The sequence below is a fragment of the Rhipicephalus microplus genome, chromosome 4 (genome assembly GCF_043290135.1).
Source record: "Rhipicephalus microplus isolate Deutch F79 chromosome 4, USDA_Rmic, whole genome shotgun sequence".
Classification (NCBI taxonomy): Eukaryota; Metazoa; Arthropoda; class Arachnida; order Ixodida; family Ixodidae; genus Rhipicephalus; species Rhipicephalus microplus.
The window spans coordinates 207929501-207955316 of NC_134703.1; the positions used below are offsets into that span (position 1 = coordinate 207929501).

Here is a 25816-nt window from a genome sequence, read left to right on the forward strand (position 1 = left end):
TGCCCGAGCCGGAAGCTATGAGCTACGCCAGTGCACTGCGCCACAACGCTCCTCCCCGTCCACGCCAAAACGCCGCCCCATCGCACTTCCGTCGACAGACGCCACCGCCGCCACCACCCCCACCGACGTCATATCGTTCGCCAGCGGCCCAGCGCAGAGCACCGAGGAAGACTGACGTCTGGCGCACCCCTGACCATCGCCCGCTCTGCTACCACTGCGGCGAGGCCGGACACACATGCCGCCGTTGCCAGTACCGACAGATGGGACTGCGTGGCTTCGCCGTCAATGCACCGCGTCCACAGCCATGAGAACGACCACGTGACATCGCCGACTACCTGACAGGAACTCGGTGGACACCACGAAGCCCTTCGCGTTCGCCGTCACCCAGCCGCCGCACGTCACCACACCACCGGCAGTACTCTGGCCCAACGCGGGGCCGGTCTCCTAGCCCGTATCCGGAAAACTAAGGGCAGCAACCGGTGGAGGTGCGGTTGCTGTGCGACGAACTACCGAAGATCCTCCGACGACGACGACACCGCGACGGAGCTTTCCGAACACAACGTCAAACAGGCAAAGCCCTGACGGCGAAAGCTCACTTACCGAAGGTGGCCTGACGACGCAACATGGAAGCAGCGGAACAAGCCGACGCAGCCGTGACCCGACGCCACGCCCTAACTGTAATGCGAGACGGCGAACTAGCGTCCTTGACGTTCTTATCGACGGCCACAGTGTGACCGCTCTCGTCGATACTGGAGCCGACTATTCTGTCATCAGTGGGTCGTTCGCCGCGAAATTAAAGAAAGTTAGGACAGCTTGGAAAGGCTCCGAGATCCGCACAGCCGGAGGTCATCTCGTAACGCCTGCAGGAATCTGCACAGCGAGAGTCACCATTAACGGCCATATTTATCCTACAGACTTCGTAGTCCTACAGCGTTGCTCGAGAGATGTCATCCTTGGCATGGACTTCTTATGCCTCCATGGTGCTGTCATCAACCTAAAAACAAAGTCGATAACGTTATCCACAGAAGAAGCACTACCGCCGCGCACGCCGTCAGGACACCGTGCCTTGAATGTTCTGGAAGAACAAGTCACCCATCCGCCTCGCTCAAGCGTCATTATTTCGGTCGGCGCTCCTAAATCACCTGACTTGGAAGGCGTCGTTGAAGGCAGTCAGCATCTGTTGGTCACCCGAAATATTTGCGTCGCAAGAGGAATCGCCGAGCTGTGGGGAGGCAAAGCAACGGTTATGCTCACGAATTTCAGCAATGAGTACAAACATGTGAACAAAGGAACAACGGTCGCACACATCGAAGAAATTGTCGAAGCCACCAGTGCTTTCGCACGCGCCGATCCTGCGCAACCTGCTCAGAGGAACCAAGCCCCTCCCATAGCTTTCGACGTCAATCCCCGACTTCCGAACGATAAGCAAGAACAGCTCAAGGCCCTGCTCCTGCAATACGAAGATTGCTTTTCGTCGTCATCGAAAATACGGCAGACCCCAATCACGAAACATCGCATCATAACCGAAGAAAATGCCAGACCTCTTCGTCAGAGTCCGTACAGGATTTCGACGCGAGAACGTGAGGCCATGAAGAGACAAGTTGATGAAATGCTGCGGGATGACATTATCCAAAGCAGAAGCAAATTATTCCACAACAGAAAAGGAGTGCCTCGCCATCATCTGGGCTACGTCGAAATTTCGCATCCCCCGTGGTGTTAGTGAAGAAAAAGGATGGGACCCTACGTTTCTGCGTCGATTATCGCCGCCTGAACAGAATCACAAGAAAGGACGTGTATCCTCTTCCATGAATAGACGACGCACTTGATCGGCTCCATAACGCCGAGTACTTTTCGTCAATGGTCCTCAAGACTGGCTATTGTCAAATCGAAGTCGACGAAAGAAACCCAGAGAAAACGGCGTTTATAACACCGGACGGCCTCTTCGAGTTTAAGGTGATGCCCTTCGGCCTTTGCTTAGCGCCTGCAACTTTTCAACGCGTTATGGATACAGTACTGGCAGGATTGAAGTGGCAGACTTACCTTGTGTACTTGGACGACGTCGTCGTGTTCTCCTCAAGTTTCGACGAGCATCTTCGGCGCCTCGAAGCTGTACTTCAAGCCATCAAGACTTCCGGACTCACACTGAAGCCAGAAAAGTGCAGATTTGCGTATGAGGAGCTCTTATTTCTGGGGCACGTTATCAGCAAGTCTGGAGTTCGTCCCGATCCATGGAAAACAGCCGCCATCACCGACCTCCCGCCGCCCACTGACAAGAAAGCCGTGCGCCGATTTCTGGGCCTGTGCGCCTATTATAGGCGGTTCGTGAAAAACTTCGCCCGCATTGCCGATACCTCACCAACCTTACCAAGGCCGACGTGGAGTTCAAGTGGGAAACGCCACAGGAACACGCTTTCCAGGAGCTTAAACATCGCCTCCAGACGCCTCCGTTACTTGCCCATTTCGACGAATTCGCCGAGACCGAAATACATACTGACGCAAGCAGCCTAGGTCTTGGCGCCGTTCTTGTGCTGAGGACTGACGGACTTGAAAGGGTTATTAGTTACGCCAGCCGATCGCTATCCAAAGCACAAGCAAATTATTCCACAACAGAAAAGGAGTGCCTCGCCATCATCTGGGCTACGTCGAAATTTCGCCCCTACCTCTACGGCAGGCCCTTCAAAGTTGTGAGCGACCACCACGCCTTGTGTTGGCTAGCCACCTTGAAGGACCCTTCAGCTCACCTCGCACGATGGAGCCTGAGACTTCAAAAATATGACATTACTGTCATTTACAAGTCCGGCAAAAAACACTCCGACGCCGACTGTCTCTCTCGTGCGCCTGTCGACCAACCGCTACCCGACGATCCGGATGACGACTACTTCTTGGGAACGATAACTACCGACGACTTCGCTGAACGACAGCGGGCCGACCCGGAACTTAAGGCCCTAATAGAATACCTCGAAGGCAGGACCGCCGAAGTTCCGAAGGTATTCAAGCGCGCACTTGCTGCGTCGTTCTTTCTACGAAACGGTCTTCTACAAAAGAAAAACTTTTCACCGCTTCGAGCTAAGTACCTCCTTGTGGTGCCTTCAGCTCTGCGACCAGAACTCTTGCAGGCCCTGCACGACGATCCGACGGCAGGGCACCTCGGTGTTTCTCGCACGCTTGCGAGGATACAAGAAAGGTACTACTGGCCACGTCTTACCACCGACGTCACTCGTTATGTGAGGACATGCCGGGACTGTCAGCGACGCAAGACACCGCCGACAAGGCCAGCGGGACTTCTGCAGCCAATTGATTCACATTGCCGACCTTTCCAGCAGATTGGTATGGACCTACTCGGGCCGTTCCCGACGTTGGCTTTCGGAAACAAGTGGATCGTGGTAGCTACCGACTACCTCACCCGCTACGCCGAGACAAAAGCCCTGCCGAAAGGCAGTGCCTTCGAGGTAGCTTCGTCGAAATTATCGAAGTTCTTCGTCGAAAATATCGTGCTACGTCACGGCTCCCCGGAGGTCCTTATCACCGACAGAGGAACGGCATTCACTGCCGACTTAACTCAAGCGATCTTGGCATACAGCCAAACAAACCACCGCCGGACGACAGCGTACCACCCACAGACCAACGGCCTCACCGAGCGGCTTAACAAGACGATCGCCGACATGCTGTCAATGTACGTCGATGTCGAACATAAGACGTGGGATGCCATTCTTCCGTATGTGACCTTCGCATACAACACGGCGGTGCAGGAGACGACGCAGATATCTCCATACAAACTGGTCTACGGAAGGAGCCCGGCAACGACGCTCGATGCCATGTTACCCAACGTCACCGACGAAGAAAACTTCGATGTGAGTGAGTACCTTCAACGCGCCGAAGAAGCCCGACAACTCGCGCGTCTTCGTATCAACAGACGACCGACAGCCGCCGTTACGATCTTCAACGACGCTTCGTGGAATACCAGCCCAGTGAACGTGTTTGGGTGTGGACGCCGATACGCCGACGTGGACTAAGTAAGTGAAAAGCCTCTGCGACGCTACTTCGGACCGTACAGGGTGGTTCGACGTCTCGGCCCACTTGATTACGAGGTTGTCCCCGACGGCATCACGAACTCCGGGACGCCGATCGCGACCCGAAGTCGTGCATGTCGCGCGCCTCAAGCCGTTTCATGCGCGTTAACAAACTCAAACAGTGTTTTGTGTATTATTGTTTCATCGTAATTTATTCATTGTACTTTCTTGCATTATTATTGTATTTTCATCTTTAGTTAAAGCATCGGGACGATGCCTTTTTTCAGAGGGGGGCAATGCCACGTTCCGTTTCCCAAGTTTTTGTTATCGTCCCAAAACACCACACGATTCTCAGCGCAAACCTCGCCTGCAGTTTTCTAGAAGGTTCCGGACTGTAGTAGATCATTTCGATAAGATCACGCCCACTTGCGAACGGTACAGATTGTTCTGGAACCTACGCCACCGCCAGCGATAACGCTAGAACATTCGATGGCAAGAGTATAAATGCCGACGCGCTTCGCCGCTTGTCAGTTGCTGATCGAAGGCCGACGCTCCGTTCGCCGCTATCAGTCCGAGACTGCTATCTGTGCGAGACTGCTGCTGTAATTGGACTTTCCTTTTACCGGGCACAGGTTCGCCCAAATAAACAGTTAAATCCCAACACGAAGTCTCCTGTCTTCGGCCACGTCACGACTCCGTGACAATATATTACTTACGCATAAAATACAGCGAAGCACGACACCACAGACTTCACGCCCTTCTACCTGCTCTACGCTCAATCACCACGCAGCTACCTTGATACAATCCTCCCATTTAAGCTCCATACCGATGAGCCCGAGGCCGAAACATTGTGCCGGGCTGAAGAAGCCCGCCAAATTGCTCGCTTGCGCACACTGGCATCACAAGATCGCTCCAAGCAACGGCATATATATATATATATATATATATATATATAATATATATATATATATATATATATATATATATATATATATATATATATATATATATATATATATATATATATATAGAGAGAGAGAGAGAGAGAGATCCTGATGAAGGGCAGACTCTAGGCCGAAACGTCGAAATAAACCACGTTGTGACCGCTCACGGAGGATCTACTGGACTATATATATATATATAAATATATATATATATAAATATATATATATATATATATATATATATATATATATATATATATATATTTATATATATATATATATACCCACACACCGCACGTCTCGCATCGTATACTTGATGTAAAGCCATATGAGTCGCAATAGTCAACAATGGTATATTTCTATTTTACAATATATTAATTTTATGTGGTAGTTCTTAGCGCTGTTGTTCATTTGTTAGTTCTGAATTGCGTTTAATGTGTACCTTCAATAGAAGTTTGAAATTACGCGTGCGTAAAGTTCCACGTTCCTTTCTTCTTTTTAAATCGAAATATTATACGCTTTACGCATTTATGTATTTATTATGTAGATATATTTTACGTATTTTAAAGTTTTAACAAAGCTTTTTAGTCAGCATTAAGATATTAGAATGCGCAAATGTGGTGTGCGTCTGTACAGCTGTAACTACTTTACTTGTTTGAACGTGTTACCCGCTGCTCGACTGACGACCACCTCTTGAAGGGTTGCGTTTGAGCCTATTTTTCTCATGTGTGAAGTGTATTGCGTTCTGTGTTCGTGTTGTGTGTTCTGAAAGTGCTTCGGATTACAAAGATGTGCTACACTCAAGCGAGGACGTTCGGCTTCGTATCGTGGAGCACTCACCAGGTATGTACCACATTGCTGCTGTCGGCGTTCTGTTGCCACCGCGTTCGTCACGTTTTTTGTACCATGCGCATGATAAGTGAGCTTTTGTGTACGTGGTACAAAAAACGTTTGTCTGTAGGATTTATACAGGGTAAAGGCAAGGCTGTGCGAAATTAAGCATGGACGAGTTTTTCTTTTTTATGGAGTGTGAAGCAGGGAGCGCATGCATACACAGCGGGTAATCAGCGGCAGATTTGAGCTGAGTTAGGATAGCGCCCGTCTCTGTCTGCAGTGGTGTTCGAGGGGTGCCCTGCTCATGAGGGACCATTCTTTCTGTTTGATAATTCTGGAACGTTTGTTAGCAGTAGGCGTTGATCATGTCTAGGGCCCATAAGCCCGCCATATTTATTGTGCGCTATTGAAGTGAACGTGTCTACGGTAATTTGATACGCTGTACGTTTCATTTCAAACAGCTACAGTAGTGTTATCCGTTACGACTACCATAACTGAAGTTTTTCCCTTGCGAGTGGCCGAATGTATGCCGGTGTGTGCATCCCCGCCGGCACGTGTCTTTATAAATTACCGCGATACTTGAATTGATGCGTGTTCGTGTACAGCGTGTTGCATCGTCTTAAGTAGGGCTCGCAAAGGTTGCCTTACGCTTAAGTGTTCATGCAGCTCGTTTAGTAAAATTTGAATTGCGGTATACACCAGCAACATAGATTACCTGATGCGGCCACAACCCGTGCAGTTTGATTGATATGTGGGGTTTAACGTCCCAAAACCACTATATGATTATGAGAGACGCCGTAGTGGAGGGCTCCGGAAATTTAGACCACCTGGGGTTCTTTAACGTAACCCGTGCAGTTTAAGCTATTCGTTAAACGTGAACTGCATTTTCGACGAATATTTCATGGCTAAATGTGGCCGAATTGCTAGCCTATCCTTACTGTGCGAGCACAAATTCGGTCATCAGTCCAAGCATTCGAGCACCACAGATTTTACTCTGCTTGTTTCCACTAAGTTTGGATTTCGCTATTTTGTTTTGGTTTAATAAATATTGAATGCGCCTCGCCCAACCCTTGGGTTTCAACCTTGCTTAGGGTATTCCCACGTTTTTTTTTTTTTCATTACGCAGCCTCTGATGCTTAAGTGAGGCGTACTGCATTTTTAGCCAACAAAAATCATTGAAACCTATGACCATAATTTAGCTGCAAACAATAGTATTTAGTGACAATGATATCTGACATTATAGATATATTCATTTTATTGTGAGAAGCCTGAGGAAAGCTACATTATTTGCAATTGAAGGAAAATATATATTTTAATTTTGTATGTTACCTGCAATGAATACTTGATGAAATTGTATACCATGATATGTGTGTTGCGGTATCATTGAATTTACATGTGAACGCATTATGCACGAGCGCAATAAGCATGGTTTTGACACATCTGTGATGTGGAAATTGCAAATTATTTCATAAGGCTGCAACTGTGTTCGCCAAGAACATCAAGAAAGTTTATCTTGTAACATCTCTAGTTTGTGTACATCCTGCTAGTTCAGGACACATTGTTCCAAATCATTTTGAAAAGGCTGAAAAATTTAGTTTTGCCAAAAGACCCATGTCACTATAATGTTTCTTCTGTGTTTCCATCGCAGCCTTTGCATGCTCCTTGTGCAAACTGAGTGTGAAAGAATTCCGGACAAGCCTGTCATCAGTGGTAGCTCGTGGAAACGTTTACTCCAGATGTACAACAGCTGCGCATGCCTTCTGTTTCCTACGAAAAGGGAACTTCACTGAGCCACCTGGTTGCTTTATTCAAGTAGCTTGCACATTCAGGATGTTCAAAATCAAGCTCTTTGTTTTTCTTTGAAAAAGTCAGTGCTGTTAGTTATAAGCGTAAAAGCCACCTTTGCGCATAGCTATGTCTTCAGGGGGATAGCTATGTCTTCAGTATTGTGGCACACAATGTGCAACAATACTTCTGTATTGTTATTACTGTCTGTCGTGGCGTTTGAAAGGATACAATATTGAATTTAATAATGACTGCAGCAGCTCCCTATGCATTCGTTAAAAATTTGAGCCAGTCACAATTCTGCATACATCCAAAAAATTTTTGCATGCCTGTGCTTAGATATCCTGCAAGTAAATTTAGTTGCGGCTTGCATCAATATGCATGCAAGATGATGACAACTAGCACACAGCTACTACTCCTTGATCGGCGGCATATAATCTGATCATGGGTCAAAGCCATAGGCAAACATTAGAATTTTTACCCTTTAATACCGGCTGGCGATAGCTAGCAGTGACTGCTCGTCGCGCCAGGGAGTAATACTTTGCTGATCCTCACTGCCTTGCATGTGTAATCATGAAAAGCACAATTGAACTTTGGAGCGGGATATCTCAGAGCATAGACATGCTCGAAGAATTTTTTCTAGTGGGATTGTGTAGAAACACAACTGCCACAAACGTTTCTGTGCAAGAATACCCACTTAATGTAGCCACGAAATTTTCGTTATTATTTGTTTACTAGGCAGCTGACAGCATCAATGTGTTACTTAGTGTCCCCTTGGACACATAACTGATCGCAAAAGGTGGTTTTTTTTATTCGTAGGGCTGAGTTTTAATGCAAGTACAAAGCACATCTCTGAATGTGTCAGCGCTGCTTTCTAAGTTTTTTACAGCATATATTTTTTTCGAAGTCTCCTTAGTGAGGTGCCTTCAAGACTTGTGTGCAATGTTTTACTTTTGTGTCATGTGCAATTAGTCACTTTAAAATTGAAGTTTTTGCTTTGTGATAAAACTGTGGTAGACCAAGATTTTATTTTCATTCAAATTTTGGTAAATATTTCATTTAAATATGTTTTGTAACAGTAGTTCATTGTCTTCTGGAATTTATTGCCATAAGTGCAGTCAAGTGATTTCCTACAGTCATAGTTTTTCATACCTAACATTGCCAATACCTAACCATGTGTGATACGTTAGTGATAACCATGTTTGACATTGTTCATGATAACTGACACAAGGCATTTCGGAATATTGTAACTTGAGCCAACAGAATAAAAGGGGAATTATACATTTTAAACTACATAACAATATTTGCTTGCCTCATGTTGTGTAATAATTAATAGAAATTCTAATTGCTGGGTTTGACGTGTTCAACACAACATATGATGATCAGAGCAGCCATAGGGAAAGACTTGAGAAATTTTGACCGCCTGGGAAGTGCACCTATGTCTAACTCATGCCTAACTTTTTCGATGAAAATTGCGGCCACCACAGCCGGGATTCAATTCCGTGGCCTTCAGTTCAGCAGTAAAGGATTGCATTAACTGTACTGCTGATTGTGTGGTGTAGTGTTGCTTTCAATGATGAATGCAAAGTATTGCAGTTTGGTGCCAACCAGGTAACTTTGCTAGTACACTAATGGCGTTTGTCACATTCATAATTTACTATGATATCACATTTCTAATTTATCACAATATTTCATTATTGCCTCGTGAGTTCGTTCTGACGTTCTGATTGTTCTGTCTTTTAAACTCTGTAAGGCTGCATACATTTGTTATCAGCCTATAAAGCCTACCAAGTCAGTGTGATATACTTTACGTATTATTATACAACAGATGGCTAATTTGTGTGTGCGAAGCACAATTAAGTATACTCTCCATAGCGTTTCGATTGCCATAAAAAAAGCCATCTGGTCAGAAGTTACGGTTGTGATGAGTTTCTTACGTAAAACATTTGTTTGTGTTTTTGAAAAATAAATGTACTCTCTATTACCTATAAAATTGCTGAAAAAGTAAAAACCTTTACAGCGACAATGTATGTTCAAGCTTTATTGGGATAAGGCTGATCTGTCAATCTTAGTTGTCTTCAACCACCAGCTGATGTACGTTACCTGTTCAAACATTGTCTGCAAAATGCTCTAAACTGTATAGTGTAACTTAAAAGAAATAAATATATTTGCAGTTTCACACGATTGTTGATATACATGCCGCTTATAACAGCGTCTATTATGCAGCACCATACTCGCTAGTTATTGGGCACATACTATACACACACTTGAGTAGACAGAAACATGGTAGCAAAATTATGACAGTTGGAAAACATATCAGATGGTTACATATCAAATACATACAGGACGGTAACAGATGGGACACATACAGGGCGGATGCTATGGGGGGACGGAAAGCCGGTAACCAAATCAATACATCTCGAAAAAATACAGTTAGCGTCCTCATGCTGCCTCCGGGAAATGTGATGGCATAAGTATTGACGCTTTTCGGTTAATGGCAGTTGCAATGAAGCAGTTTGCAATGCACAGAAACATGTTCTTTTGTATGAATATATAAATGGGGAAAAGTGCGCAACGACGCAAGTCTAATATAGTTAGTAGGTCCTGATGGGAAGTGGTGTGCAAACTCTACCAGATATTCATTGGGTAAATCACCGACCATAATTCGACACATAGTTGTACGTTAATTTTTATTTACAATGCTTGATTGTTGCAGCTGGTCATATAGATGAAAGAGGTGCGGTGCAAAGACAAACACGAGAACAAAAACAGCACAAATGGTGTTTGTTATGTCTCGTTGCCGCTTAAAAGTGAACAAGACAAGACAAAATCAATTGCGTTTTGTTTGTGCTTTTGTTTGCACCGAACCTCCTCTATCACATATGACTAGCTGCACCAAGTAAGCATTAAAAACAAAAATGAATGGTCGAATAGGTGCCCAGTAATGGTCTGTGATTTACCCAATGCTTATTTAGTTGAGATTAGGACACGAAAACAATACAATAAAACGGTCTACATGTCCGTTGAACATCCGCATATCCGCCCTGGACACTCCCAGCACTCCCGCTGGATTGCCAATTAGTATGCACCTTAAAGTCCTGCGGATGTCCGCTGGACGCCGATCAGCGATTTGCGGACGACCAGTGATTGTCCAGTGAACGTCCATCGGTGTTTAAATGCCCATTGGGCTGACGCCTTACATGAAGTGACGTACTTGCTTGTCCTCGGGCATCACTGGATTAGCTCAGTGGAAAAGACTTTTAATTTCTTCAGTGTAGGCTACGACACTTTTGGTTGGTCGTTGTATCCTAGTCTCAAGCAGGACTTCGGCGCGTTATTTGCGAATGGTATTCACGAAAGCTTGGACAAGTTTTTTTCGGAACAGCATTCAAGAAGGGAGGGCTCTTTTGTGGTTTTCGTACATCGTCCTTGCGGATTCATTTAACGAGAAGTACACGTTGACAAGTTTGTCTGTGTCGGACCAGTTGCTGAAAGATGCAACCCGTTCGAATCGGTCGAGCCACTCCTCAGGGTCTTCAGCTGCGGTTCCGCGATAGGTGGATGGTGGCCGTGGTTGGTGAAGGATTACTTGGCTTGTTAGCGCGTTTGCCATGGTGCCGTCTGATGCCGTAATTGCCTGGCGTACCTGAGCAGGCAAAAACTGGAATTCTGGCAGCAAGTGCTGCAATCGGAGGCTCCGTCTGGGCTCTTCCGTGTCCGTTTCCACGCTGTTGTTGGCAACAGACCCGAGTTGCTGCAGCTCCTACCTGGGGGTGTTCTAAGGAGCTTAACACCTCCACCAGAAAGTCACGTAGTAGAGGCATAATTGTGTAGAGCAGGCGTCGAAATTGTAAGGAAAATGTTTATTAGGCAAACTTTTGCTCACATGTAACAAAAAACAACAACTCGTAAATCACACAGCCGCGGTCAGCCAGCCTAAAGAAACATCACCCCGTAACGACTGCCTGGCTCGATTGTCCCCCAAAAAAGCACAACCCTCGCACACTCTCCAAACTCACTTGGTTCGACATTGGCGCCTGTGCACTACTTAATATCGTGTGCCTCTTTCATCTGAGAATAGAGCATCTCCTAAAATGAAAGCACCCGCCACCAACCCAAGCAGCATGTAGCGAAGATAGTCTCGGTCCCCACCAGCACACGTATCAATATATATATATATATATATATAAATATATATATATATATATATATATATATATATATATATATATATATATATATATATATATATATATATATATATATAGTCAAGTAGATCCTCCATGAGCGATCACAACGTGGTTTATTGCGACGTTTCGGCCTAGAGTCTGGCCAGACTCTTGGCTGAAACGTCGACATAAACCACGTTGTGACCGCTCACGGAGGCTCTACTTGAATATATGCAACGCTGCGGCCACTCAATCACCATGCCTGCCTATATTATATATATATATATATATATATATATATATATATATATATATATATATATATATATATATAATCAAAATTAACAGACAATATTGCCAAGGATTGTATAGGTGAAGTTATTACAACAAATGGAAAGTAATTAAGAAAGAAAAATGGGTGCACCCATTTTCTTTGGGTGAACCAATCTCACAACCACTTTTCTTTGTTCTTATTTACTTTATATTTGCTTTATTAACTACCACTATAAATTTTCTGGCATTATTGTCGGTTAGATCTTAATATATTGTGTCAAAACAAGGAAAAACAAGCCCTTCCCTATCGGAAAAAAAACGAATGGTGGGCATGGTGGAAACCACCACCCACCATTATAGTGGATTAATGTAGTGGGTGAATGGTGGGAAACACCCACCATGGCGCATGGTGGGTATGGTGGGTGCTGCAGTGCCGGCAGCACTTGAGCGCGAAATGACGTCAGAATCACCGTGACGAGCTGCCACAAAAAATAAAAAAGAATTCTATAAAAACGGTATAAAAAAACACCCGTCCCGTAAAAAAAAAAACAATGCGCCACGGAGGACCGAACGTGCAACCTGCGGATTCCCATTCGAAGACGCCAACCATTGCGCCACACCAACATGACGGCGATTGCGTGTTAAATACTTAGTTGGCATACAAACTTAAGGTTCAACTTATGTTACGTTTGTCGTGTACACAACATAGACAAGATCTACACCTGCTACTAAAAATTGCACATTTATTAAACACAAGCAACTGCGTCCTGTAACGATTGCCACTATGTTATTGGCACTAGTGCTATTTTTTTTTACAATTCACAAATTCAAGGAAAAAAAAAAAAGTCGACTGGGGAGCAGCAACAGTTCACCGGCGGGGTCTGCCAAAATTATTATCCGTTTCGCGCTCGTTCTAAAGGGCGACATCTGCTCACGCTTTATGACGCTTCCAGGCTCATTTCATAGATACGCCCGCCTAATTTATTTGATTGAGTATTGGGATGCTTTTCGCGCAATGTAGAGGGTGGTCGCGCCAGCGCAATGCTGTAGCTCTTTCGCTAAAGCAACAACAACATAACGGCTTGGCCAAAACGAATGCAGTGTACCGGAAACATTACGCTATCATAATGGTTCACCAAGCACACGAATTGCCACGTCTGAGTTCTTGTACAAAAGCTAGAGAAGTGCCGGCGAGTGCAACCGGCGGCTGTCGGTGAGAAGACACTTAATTACGTTCTCTGGGAGTGCTTTAATCGCGTCACATCGATGTTTGTTGCTTCTTGAGCGAACACCATACACAATGAAAAATGCTTCATTTAGGTTAATTGATGCCATATGGCTGCGCTGTATTGTCTTACTTAGTCGTCGTAATCGTGTATTCTGAAACCCGGAAGCACGGATAACACAATTGTACGGGCTCGGTCAGTAGGCCTAACCTTTGGTGGAAATCATGATGGTAGAACATGTAGTGTACAGATCCCAGCTTGGTACACTATATAATTTGCCCGCCATTATAAGCCCACCCATCATCTGCTTACTGCGTCCCAGCATTATCGCGATGGTGGGCAGAGCTTCTCAGCTTGGTACACCATGTGGCCCACCATAACAAGCAGCACCCATCATCTGCTTAGTGCTTCCCAGCATTATCGCAATGGTGGGAAGAGTTTCTCAGCTTGGTACACCATGTAGCCCACCATAATAAGCACCACCCACCATATGCTTAGGGCTTCCCAGCATTATCGCAATGGTGGGCAGAGTGTCCCATTAGTGCCCACTATCTAGCCTCTGCTTTCCACCATCATTTCCACTTCACCCATCATCTGTACACCATACCACCCAGTATGTCCCGGCATAACCACCATATTTTCCACTACGTCCCACCATAGCCATCATAATTTCCACCATGCCCACTATTATTTCCACCATGCCCACTATTATTTCCACTACGCCCACCATGTTTTCCAGTATCCACCATGGCAATTTTTCCAATAGGGTTAGGTATACACTTCGTTCCCTGATTCATTAACGAGGGTCTTGTACTTGCAGACATGGTGCCGTTTAGGTTGTATACGAGGGACGATTGGTCAGCTGCCAGCTCGTAAAAATTGATTGATTGATATCTGGGGTTTAACGTCCCAAAACCACCATATAAATATGAGAGACACCGTTGTGGAAGGCTCTGTAAATTTCGACCACCTGGGGTTATTTAACGTGCACGGAAATCTGAGCACACGGGCCGACAACATTACCGCCTCCATCGGAAATGCAGCCGCCGCAGCCAGGATATGAACCCGCGACCTGCAGGTTAGCAGCCGAGAACCTTAGCCACTATGCCACCGCGGCAGGGCCAGCTTGTAATAAGTTCACGTGCTACGTGACACCATACAGGCTCGTAAAAAGAGTGTACCACAGTCGCCGCCGTGGCTATGGTGACGCTGAATAACACTCCCAAAATATACGAGTCGACTAAAGGTAACAGGAATGCAGCGGTAATGAAAAGCTGGGCACTGTGGAATTACAATAGGTATGATGTTGTGAGAGGATTATGAAAAGGGGTCATGGTTCCTGGTCTCACGTTCGGCATTGCGGTCTTGTAAATGAGATCAGAAGTTCAAGCAAGATTAGAAATTAAGCAACGTGGAATAGGTAGGCTTGCCTTAGGAGCTCACGGGAATACACCGAATCAGGGAATACAAGTTGATATGGGAAGGACATCATTTGATGGCAGGGAAGCGAGCAGCAAGATAAAACTTGAGAAGCGATTGAGAGAAATGGGGGAAGAGCATTGGGCTAGGAAGGTATTCAGCTACTTGTACATGAAGAATGTCGATACGAAACGGCGGAAGCGAACCAGAAAATTGACTGGTAAATACTTGGAAAACAGCAGGGAGCAAAACCAAAATGAATTATTGGTTAAGAAGAAGGTGAAGGAAGCTGAGACCAATGTGTGGATAATTGGCATGATTAAGAAGTCCGCACTAAAGATATATCAAACTTTTAAGCAGGAAATAGCCATGAAAAGGATCTATCATAATACTCGGGGTAGTTCTCTACTGTTTGAGGCCAGTACGGGAGTATTAAGAACAAAGACATACCAGCCCAAATACGAAGGGGTAGACACGGTTTGCAGTACGTGTGGAGAGGAAGGAGAAACTGCCGAACACTTGATAATGTTCTGTAGAGGGCTTCACCCTGTAGTTCAGGTTGATGGAGCAGAGTTTTTCAAAGCACTGGTGTTTAGGGACAGTGAGGGCAAAATAGACTTTAAGCGGGTAGAATTAACTAGAAGGAGGTTATCTCATAGGTGCATAAAGTCAAGGCACGAGTGAAAATTGAACCGTTAGCTGCAAAGTACGAATCTTGAACCTCACTATTCAAGGAAAAAAATAAATCTTGTTTTTGGTTCATTAAGTGTTACGGCTTGGTGGCGCTAGCCACAGCGTGATCTAAAGGGTACAGCCATATCCATCCATCTAACCATCCATACGTTCGGTTCGTACTGTCATGGTAGATGGACGTGTTTTTTGAGTACTCCCAATCGACAGCGCAGATAGATGGCTTTACAGGTTTTGAGCTTGTTTTTATAATTATAAGGCAGCAGTTAAAATTCCTTTAGCACTTATTTTATTGTACGGCGTTTTCGGGGCTTATAGTCACCAGGTATTTATTAGTTTTTGCGTGTGCGTGTGTTTGACTTTTTGTTTTCTGTAGTTTTTTTTTCTTTTTTTCCTTTGCCACCCCGTGGGGGAGGTGCACGTACATTGAGCACGCAGACTTTTGTAGTAGAGCTTAGACTTTCACTTTTTCGTTGGTCAGGGTTCGAGTTTTGTCATAATCGAGTGAGACAAGTCATAGGGACAATTGGTGTCGGAAAGACATAGTTAAAAAGACTGGAAAGTGTTCAGAATGTGGGATGGGTTTAAACAATGTCCTAAATGAAGATACAGCACTACTAGCAACCACACTGGCGAAAGGCGTCGATGACATGCGCGCCACTTCTCCTCAGGTACAGGTAGCGATATGCAAAATACCGGAGGTACCGGTGCGTGATAGCAACCTGCAAAGAGCGCTTGTCAACGCAAACCAAGAGATATGGTGGATGAGTCGAGAGAAAGGCTTTAAAGTGGTGGAAATAAACAGAGAGGTGCAGGGGGGGGGGGGTTTCAACGAGACAGAGTTCGCTTCGATAGGCGGCTAGGTCATAAGGTGGGTTAGCGACTTGCAAGACGCGAAGTAGCTTTTTTGAAGGCAAGTGCGCCCTTCGGGGTGCAGGATAGCTAGTAACGAGGAAAACAACCAGGGAGAGTCTTTGACGGGTGGTATGGACAGATACGATTCCAAAGTGGCACCAGTATCCAAGATAGTTAGAGTCCGGGGCAGAAATAGACGTAGCCACGAGCACCGGGTCAATTCAAACATAGGGTATATTAACACGCAGGGTGGTAGGAACCGGCTGAAGTGGGAAGAGATAGAAGAACATCTAAGGGAGGAGAGGCCAACGGTATACGGTTTTGTAGAAATACATCTCAGAGACATGGAACAACCTCCTAACAATGCGGACTACGCGTGCGACTATTGTAATAGAACAGAAGGCAGCAGAAAGGGGGGTGGTATTGGGGCATTCAATAAAAGGACAGACTGGCAAAGGGTCAAGCAGGAGTGCAAGGAACATTTATGGCTAAAAGGGAAAGTGGCAGGGCAAATGACTCTCCTCTGCTTCATGTACTTGTGGACGGAAGCAAAGGCCAGAGAGGAAAACCAGACAATGGTAGAGTGTATATCAAATGACACGCAGAAGTTAGGAGGAGAGTGCGAGAGAATTATACTAGGAGATATGAATGCGCACATTGAAGCTAGAGATGGGTAAACATACCGACAGGCAAAAGGATCATAAATAAGTGTGAAAGGCTTGATTTGATCATTTGCAACAGTACCGAGAAGTGTGACGGGCAAATAACATGGGAGGTACAAAGGCTGCAATCAGCGATAGCTTACGCACTGATGTCACATAAAATGTATGATAACCTCAGGGGAATGCACATATATGAAGGCGGCTCCAGAAGTCTGGGTGGTGATCACGAACGTATCAAGCTAAGTTTTGGAAGAGCATTGAAAGTCGGAAGGAGACAAGATGAGCAACTACAGGAAAATTTTATACATGAAGGCAAAGTGAAATGGCCACTAGACAAATTGAGAAAGTAATCACTGAGTATAATAAAACAGTGTGGAAATACATGAATCTAATTAGACTGTTTGAGCTAGAGCTTGTTAAGGCACGTGACAAGTCACCCCGGAAAAGAAGACACAGACCAAAAATTCGGTGGGATGAGGAAGTTAAGAGAGCCTTAGCAAAACGTCAGGAAGATTTAGGGAACACAGACATGCTAGGCAGCGGGGTGAACGGGCAGCTAATGTTGAAAGAAAATGGGAAATCTTTCTAAGCTGTAAAAGGAATGCATTCCTTGTGAATAATGAAAAGATTAGAAGAAAGGAAGCTCAGTGGCTGATAGAAGTACATAAAAAAGATAGAAAGGCAGCTGGGAAATTTTGGGACCAACTAAACCCCCTAAGAACTGAGATGAGCCTAGAGCAGAGGTATTTAACTACAGCTGAAGGTGCTAGGCCAGAAGGGGACAAAACGATTGATTATATAAGAACAAGGGTGACAGAAAAAATTTCAACAAAGAAGTACTTTATGCACCACAATAGACAAGGACGAATCAAGTGGTGCAATGGCACCATTTTCACAATGAGAGTGGGAAAGGGCTGAGAAAAGGGTTCCTAGTAGTACATCAACAGACCCAGATGGCATTCCAATTATGCTGATAAATACATTAGGTCCGAAGTCTAAGCAGGCTTTGAGAGATGCATTTAGCAAAATAATGATCGATGGTAAGTTCCCAATGGATGGAAACTTAGCAGGATGAGCATGATCTATAGAGGAAAGGGGGACAAAGCTGACATAAACAACTACCGTCCTGTAACAGTGACAACAGTGGTCTACAGGCTGGCAATGCAGATTATAAGGGAAAGACTTCAGGTATGGATAGAGGATGAGGAGGGGCTGAGGGAACTGCAGAATGGGTTTTGGAAACACAGGAGGTTGGAAGACAATCTGTTCTCACTGACGCAGTGCATCGTAATAGCAGAAAAGAAACACAGGCACCTGTGGCTAGCATTTTTGGATATCAAGAGAGCGTACGATACCGTGGTTCGAGAGGAATTGTAAAGAATACTGGACACACTAGGCGTGGAAGATGTTGTCACTAATCTTTTAAAGGATATCTATAAAGGTAACAAAGTAATTAAAATGTGGGAAAAACAGATATTCAAGCCTGAAGACGTAAAGTGGGTGCTTAGGAAGGGTTGCCCCTGTCACCCTTATTATTCATGATGTACCTACAAGGATTAGAGGCCAAATTAGAGGAAAACGGACTGGGCTTCAACCTTTCTTTCGTCAAACAAGGAAAACCCATTGAACAGGCACTACCTGAATAATGTGCGCATATGATATAATGCTAGTGGCCGACAACAAGGAAGATTTGCAGAGATTTGTGGACATCTGCGGTAATGATGGAGATAGGTTAAATTTGAGATTCAGTAAGAAAAAATCCGCAGTCATGATTTTTAATGACAATGAAGGTAGTGAGCTTAGAATACAGGAGATAAAAGATAAATACAAATATCTGGGCGCATGGTTAAGCAATAGAGTCGAGTACCTAAGGGATGGTGAAATAGACATGACGAATAAAGGTAACAGGAATGTTGCGGTAATGGAAAACAAGGCTATGTGGAACTGCAATAGGTATGATGTCGTGAGAAGAATATGAAAAGGGGTCATGGTTTCTTGTCTGACTTTCGGCAATGCGGTCTTGTGCATGAGATAACAAGTTCAAGCCAGATTAGAAATTAAGCAACATGGAATAGGTAGGCTTGTCTTAGGAGCTCACAGGAGTACATCAAATCAGGGAGTACAAGCTGTTATGGGATGGGCATCATTTGAAGGCAGGGAAGCTAGCAGCAAGATAAAATTTCAGAAGCGATTGAGAGAAATGGGGGAGGAGCGTTGGGCTAGGAAGGTATTCAACTACGTGTACATGAAGAATGTAGATACAAAATGAAGGAAGCGAACCAAAAAATTGACTGGTAAATACTTAGAAAACAGCAGGGGGGGGGGGCAAACCAAAAAGAATTATCGGTCAAGAAGAAGGTGAAGGAAGCTGAGACCAATGTGTGGAGAATCGGCATGATTAAGAAGTCGAGACTAGATATCTATCGCACTTTTAAGCAGGAAATTACCAAGGAAAGGATGAATGATCGTGGTAGTTCTCTACTGTTTGAGGCCAGAACGGGAGTATTGAGAACCAAGACATATCGGGCCAAATACGAAGGGGTAGACACAGTATGCAGTGCGTTTGGAGAGGAAGAAAAAACTGCGGAACACTTGATAGTGTTCTCTAAAAAACTTCACCCTATAGTTAAGGATGATGGAGCAGAGTTTTTCAAAGCACTGGGATTTAGGGACAGGGAGGGCAGCATAGACTTTACGCGGGTAGAATTAACGAAAAGGAGGTTATCTGATTGGCGGCTAAAGTCAAGGCACGAGTGAAAATTAAACCCTTCACTGCAAAGTACGAATCCTCAACCTCAATTTTTAAAGGAAAAAAAAAATCTAGTTTTGGTTCATTAAGTATTACGGCTTGGTGGCGCTAGCCGCCGCCCGATCTAAATGGTACAACCATATGCATCCATTCGCCCACGTTTAAATTCCCATATAAACCCAATAAAGTGGTTGAGGGAATATCCGCCGTGATATCTCTTTGGTAGAGCATTAACCACGTCATTCGGAGGTCATAGGTTTGATTCCTGCTTACGGCAAGTTATTTTTTCACCAACTTTTTTTCTTCATATTTACTTTACATTTGTTCTAATAACTTCCCCTATACATTCCATGGCATTATTGTCTGGTAGATCTTATTATATTGTGGCAACACACGAAAAAACGAGCCCTAAAGTATACCATTCTTATATATATATATATATATATATATATATATATATATATATATACCGTGCAAAAAAACTTGCGTTGTACTCTATTGCACTTATTTTACAGCCAGCGTGTGTGTGTGTGTGTGTGCCTCATAAACGAGGCCACATTCGAGATAGCGTCACAGAGAGGCGTGTGTGGAGAACTTGGCTTACGTTTCGCTCACCATCACAGCTTCATCAAGAGCAGATGTATAGCCCCATTGCAGTTAGTATAATCGCGCATATCAGGCAGAATATTTGTGCGATTTAAGTACTGAATAGTTTCGTCTGCATTGCGCTGTCTTGATTGAACTCGTATCACATTGCCATGAAACCAAGCATTCGCACGGCCTTTTGCACTGTCACAGTGCCACTAATTATTGATACTATAGCAGGACAGTGACCCTTGTATAGCCTTGCCATTGAAGCTTTTCATCGGAATGATACGTCTCCTAAACTTGTGCCGCTGTTAACAGTGAGGCATCGTACCCATGTAGTGGGCGTTTGAGTACAGTTCTCCCTGAATGCATATCGTCATTTGTTAGAACAAAAATCTCTTTATATTATTGTTTTTTCTTTTGTGGGGAAGAATAAGCTGCTTCGGGGTAAATGCTCATGCACCACGTCACTGTCATTTTTGCAACTTTTTCAAGATTAGGAATGTTTATGCAATGCTAGGAGTGCTCACCTTTATGCCTGGAGACCCTGGTAACCCCGGTGGTCCGGGGTGCCCCACAGGTCCCTGTCAATATTAAGTAATATATTAGACTACCGGAATAAAAACACAGGACTAGAATGATTCTCGAAACGTTATTTACAAGAAGGTATAGGGAGAGGGCGTATTCGTACAAGAGCGAAATCATGTGCAACATTTAAACGCTAAGTATTACATACATTTGAACTCACGTTTTGAGCAAATAGGAATGACAAGTATATCACGACTTTGTATGAGTAGAGTTGTAGTTATCGATTGGTAAGAATTGTGGTGCTACGAGGTCACGAATTTCGAAGAAAAAGGCACATACGTACAAAGACACTGATTTCTGTTTCTTTTTTTTTCGGCTTACTGCAGCAGAAACATTAGGGATGGGCGCAGTTAGCTTAACAGGAATGAGGCATTATCAGGGTGGCAAGGTCATTGTGTAATAGTACGCAACTCAACTATCACCTAATTATGCATACTGTTACGTGCATTTTTAAAAGAAATATCAGGTGCAAAATGCAGCCACATCATTTATCAGAAAAGGCAACCACGCGAACACTACGAAAATATTTTTTGAACGTTCGTACACACTGCTGTCCTCCTGTTAATAAATGAAATGCTTACCGGTGATCCTTGTGGCCCTGGCAGACCGTCCATTCCTCGTATTCCCTGCGGTGTATTAAACGAGCAGCATTGACACCTTAATTAAATTGAAAAGTTGCTAGTTGCTCAAGCTTTGTTATAAAATTGTTCGTGCCTGTAAAGGCAGAACTGTCCTTTACCTCACTAGCTTTGCCGTATTCTATTATCAAGGTGCGCTGAATATTGCACTCTGAACTTGCGCTTGAATATTAGCAATCTTTCGAAATGTTCAATGCTTCAAATGAGTCAAGCGGCCGCCATTAGCTTCAAGATCGTTGGCTCTTAGGACAAACGCAGCGCAGGGAGGCCGCACATCGAGGCTAAGCGGCTACGACGCACAGGGGTGAGGGAGTGGCATGTGTGCTTAATATGGTAGCCCATCGGTACTACTGTTGCAAATGAGCGCGCCGCAATGGCGTTGCGGTAAGTTGCACTTTGCTGCCAGCAGTGTGTTGTGCACAATCACGGTACGAAAAGTAAGCTGTTTTTCATTTTAGTGCCGTAATCTGTGTTGATTGCATACATATTTGCAAGTTCCCGACATTTCGTTACTACTTTACGCAATACAACGCCGCAAGTGAACACGTCTGCCTATAGCGGCACTAGGAGAACTTCGATTTCTTCAGCATTCAAGGGGATAACGCAGCATGCTTGAACTGTGCCTCCGTAGAGAAAGAGTCAGATCAGATGTCTTTTATTGCGCAACCTTAGGCACGATGGTTTTAGGCTTTTTTTATATACATAGGAATTATACACAGAGCCGAAGCGTTCAAGATTCTCTAGCTAACTATGCAAGAAAAATTGTGCCAACGAAGAAAATACACCACAAAGAAGGAACAAGTATTCAGGTAGACCACAATCTACCAACCCTTTTTATTGACTGTAGAGCGTCGATTAAATAGGAATACCGATCTTAGTTGCACAAACGCTATCGAAGAACATCACGTGCTGCGGCACCTTATTCATCAAAAAGGACACTTCTGCACCGTAGAGCGATATAAAGGCCTCACTTACTCAGCTATCATTTTTCATGGTAATGAAGAACGCTTCCAAAACCTTATGAGCACACGCGTTTTTGCTATGTCCCAGTATTTTAGTCTGTTGAAATCGTGCCTCATATCCACAGGCTGCGCAGTGGGCAGATAAACAAGTTCTTTTATTATTTTTATCGACATTTCGTGTTCTCGTAAACAGTCGTTTACACAGCAGCCTGTGTGGCCCATATAATATTTGCCATACGAAAGCGGAATATAAACACGACACGTACGCACGAGCTACCTTTGCAGCATGTAATTATATTCACATTGTTATAATCAAATTAATGTCAGAAGCCGCTCGGGCATGTGCAAGTTATAGCTGCGATGCACCTTTGAAGTCGGTGTGTCTGTGGATGCATGCACGCGGTGCGACAATTGTTTCGTTCCGGCATGAAATGACAGAATGTTCTATGATGAGTGTTGTTGCTGTTGCACACCGCATTTAAGAGCAGCGAATGTAAATACGGCGTTACTTGTATGCAGCTGGAACAACGACATGATCTGAGGCTTGTCGTCAGCCGCGGAGAAATCAAATAACTCGCAGGCTAGTTTCCTGCAAAATCTATTTTGACAACCCAAATACCTTAGTCTGAGCAACCTGGTACACGAAAATATACAGACATTGTCGATCTAATCAGCCGCCAGACGTTGATGTGTACGCTTCTTGCAAGCGCATGACATGCGTGCTCAGCCATCCACGTGACGAGAATGCGCATGACAGCCACTAGGTGGCAGCCGATTTTCCATGAGGTCTTTTTAGCTACTGGATATGGCTGCCTAAGGATTTCTATGCAGTCGTTCAAGGCTGCCCAGTGCTCGTACTCTTCCGACTTTTGTTTAGCTTTTCTAGAGCCGGTGGAATGTTGTAAGGTCAGCCGGAAAGCCCTTGACTCACTGTTGGTCCCGGAGGTCCATCTCGGCCTCGCTCTCCTCGGGGTCCAGCTGGGCCCTGCACCGAGGAAAAAAGAAAAAAAAAACAGCGATTGACATTTTTGGCACTATTTTTGAGCCTTGATTCAGCGCTTTGTCATTTATTTTTTATTTAGGTATTGATGCCTCCAAGGCCAAAAGGCATTAGAGAGAAGAGTGGTTACACAAAAAATTATGCAAGAAAAATGAAACTCGAAATACACGCGTGATGTTTCTAGAATTATGCGATTATATGTAACGCTGTATCAATTTAGGAACAAAAGTAACAGGGTAGTACATACTAACGAACGCATTTTTCTAGCCTTAGTGTATAATGTTCGCTGAGTCAATTCGGAAGCAAGCGTTGATTTCGATGGCAACTGTCGACGCCAGCTGCATGTGTCAAACTGTGAATTCTCAGTAATCGAACAAGATATTTTAATAAATTGATTTTCTTATCGACAAGGAGCAACTGCTAGTTCCATCAGGAGTAAACGTTCCTTCCAAAGCAGTCACTATGCGAAATAAAAGGATAAGCCAGTTTATCCCACAAAGAGGTAATTTTTACTCCGTGACATTTCCTCCCACAAAACTGTTGAGGACTAAACACTTAGTTCCTTGACAGTTACTCGCGTGAGCACGAGTGTTTCATCTTTGAACAGTACTGGTTGTGGCAATGCATTTATCACGCAAAAGAACGAACCACAGACTCCATTGCGTCCTTTGCGGCTTAGAGTGTAGAATGTGGAGAACGGTGAGTTGTTCCCCACTTTTGTCACACATTGCTGGATCCTCACTGGACAGAGCCTATGAGTGTGTTCTGTAAGTGTGCTCCGTTCTTAGGCTTGTATCAATTTTGCGTGGTATGACTTTGATAGTGGCGGCCAGTTTACCAAGCTGCGGTTTCATAGTGTGTAGATTATTTTATGTGCGTACATCCCGCGTGGTCTGCTAATAAGCTCTGAGCTTTTGTTTGAGGAGAGGTCTTAAGGGAACTGAAGCACAGAGATGGCTATTGCTGTATTGCCAATGCATTCGTTGGTGGATGCAGCTAGGTAGTCCACAAAGACATTTACTTGTATCTCACGTGGACCTGCAACCAAGCACACAACACCATGGTGTTTGAGTGTGCATACAGTGCACATATGTAAGGAAAGTAAGACGAGGACAGGGTTTTTGTGTATTTTCCTTTTGAAGTGCTTGTAATACGGTTTGGAAATCGCTGTATATTTCTTATGTTCAACGACCACTAATACCGCATGTTATTCTGCTGTGAAGATGCTTTTGTTAAGATGACGAGTTTCGACGATATTTTTATTAGTTCCAACAAGTTTTCAAGTCATTCTTGTATCTGTTCAACAAGACATGATTCATTGCGTTTTTAAACATATGTGCACAGTTTTGAAGACACTTTATAATGTATATATGTTGTTCCTTTTTCAAAAATAAATTTAGTTCTGATTTCAGTGCTGTGTTGTTCTTTTTCAATTTGTACCTAATCCTGGTTCGCTTCGAGTTTTTTTATAATGAACATCCAACAGTTGTCCTAAATTGCCACACGGCTTTTGCATCTTGCAAAACTTTAAGTTAAACACGTGTACATGTACTTAAAACCCAAGTAAAAGGCAAATAAGGCGGGGGGGATAGTGTGTACGATCGCCTCATTACTGCGGATGGTTCTTCATGATTGAACAATGACGTTCCCGAGATACTTTCTCTATTTTATTTTCACCAAACTTCAGTTGTATATTCACCTTTTGTGGTTAAACTGGTCGTTGGGCGAGTGGGTATTTATTCATATTTTAACACTCTTTTAGTGCGCACAAAACAGAGCGACAAGAAATAGATAGAGAAGCACATCTGTATTTTTCTTGTCGCTCTGTTTACAGCCTTTTCATTGCTCGTTTCCCAATTACTGCTCGAGCCTTAACATTCTGCAATGCTCCACTTTGCCAACATTGTTCAATTAGCACAAAAACTCACGCCGCCAGATAATCACTCGTCAGCCACTTGATGGACCACACGTGGGCTCATCCTGTTAGAGCAGAGCTCGAAAATGCTAGTCGTCAGTATGAAAGTTTATGCGATGCGCATGCAAGCGAAGAAAACATCGCAAGACAAAACTGATACTGAGAACGTTTTGACGTGATGATGTTAATAGCTCGCTTTCAGAGGATTTCGGCATCGATGTCGGCATCGTTGAATGTGCGCGAAAAATTTTCAGTTTATGCGACATCTTGCGTAGTATACATTTTCGAAAGTGCACGTGGCATCTTGCGCACGAGTAGTGGTTGATTCAACATTTAGCAAAAAGAACTACGGCGTTGTGGACACTTGGCAAATTCACACACAATATGCCTTCTAGAAAGGTTTGAAAAGAGGAATGTTACGCGCACCAACGCTCTTTTCATGCGGAATAAAAAGGTGCTACGAGTGGCGCCTAATTACGCCACCGCCTTCCACTCTTGGAGGTGAAGCT

General features: G+C 44.3%; 1 protein-coding gene across 1 annotated transcript in view; it reads right to left on the minus strand.

The window, feature by feature from the left end:
- Positions 1 to 25816, minus strand: part of LOC119172983 (uncharacterized) — a 1299788-nt gene that overhangs the window by 911445 nt on the left and 362527 nt on the right. Inside the window, exons 15-17 of the mRNA XM_075893951.1 lie at positions 23324 to 23377; positions 21374 to 21418; positions 20735 to 20788 (exon numbers count right to left, since the gene is read on the minus strand). Of these exons, the coding sequence (XP_075750066.1) occupies positions 20735 to 20788; positions 21374 to 21418; positions 23324 to 23377 (153 nt within the window). The remainder of the gene's footprint in view (positions 1 to 20734; positions 20789 to 21373; positions 21419 to 23323; positions 23378 to 25816) is intronic.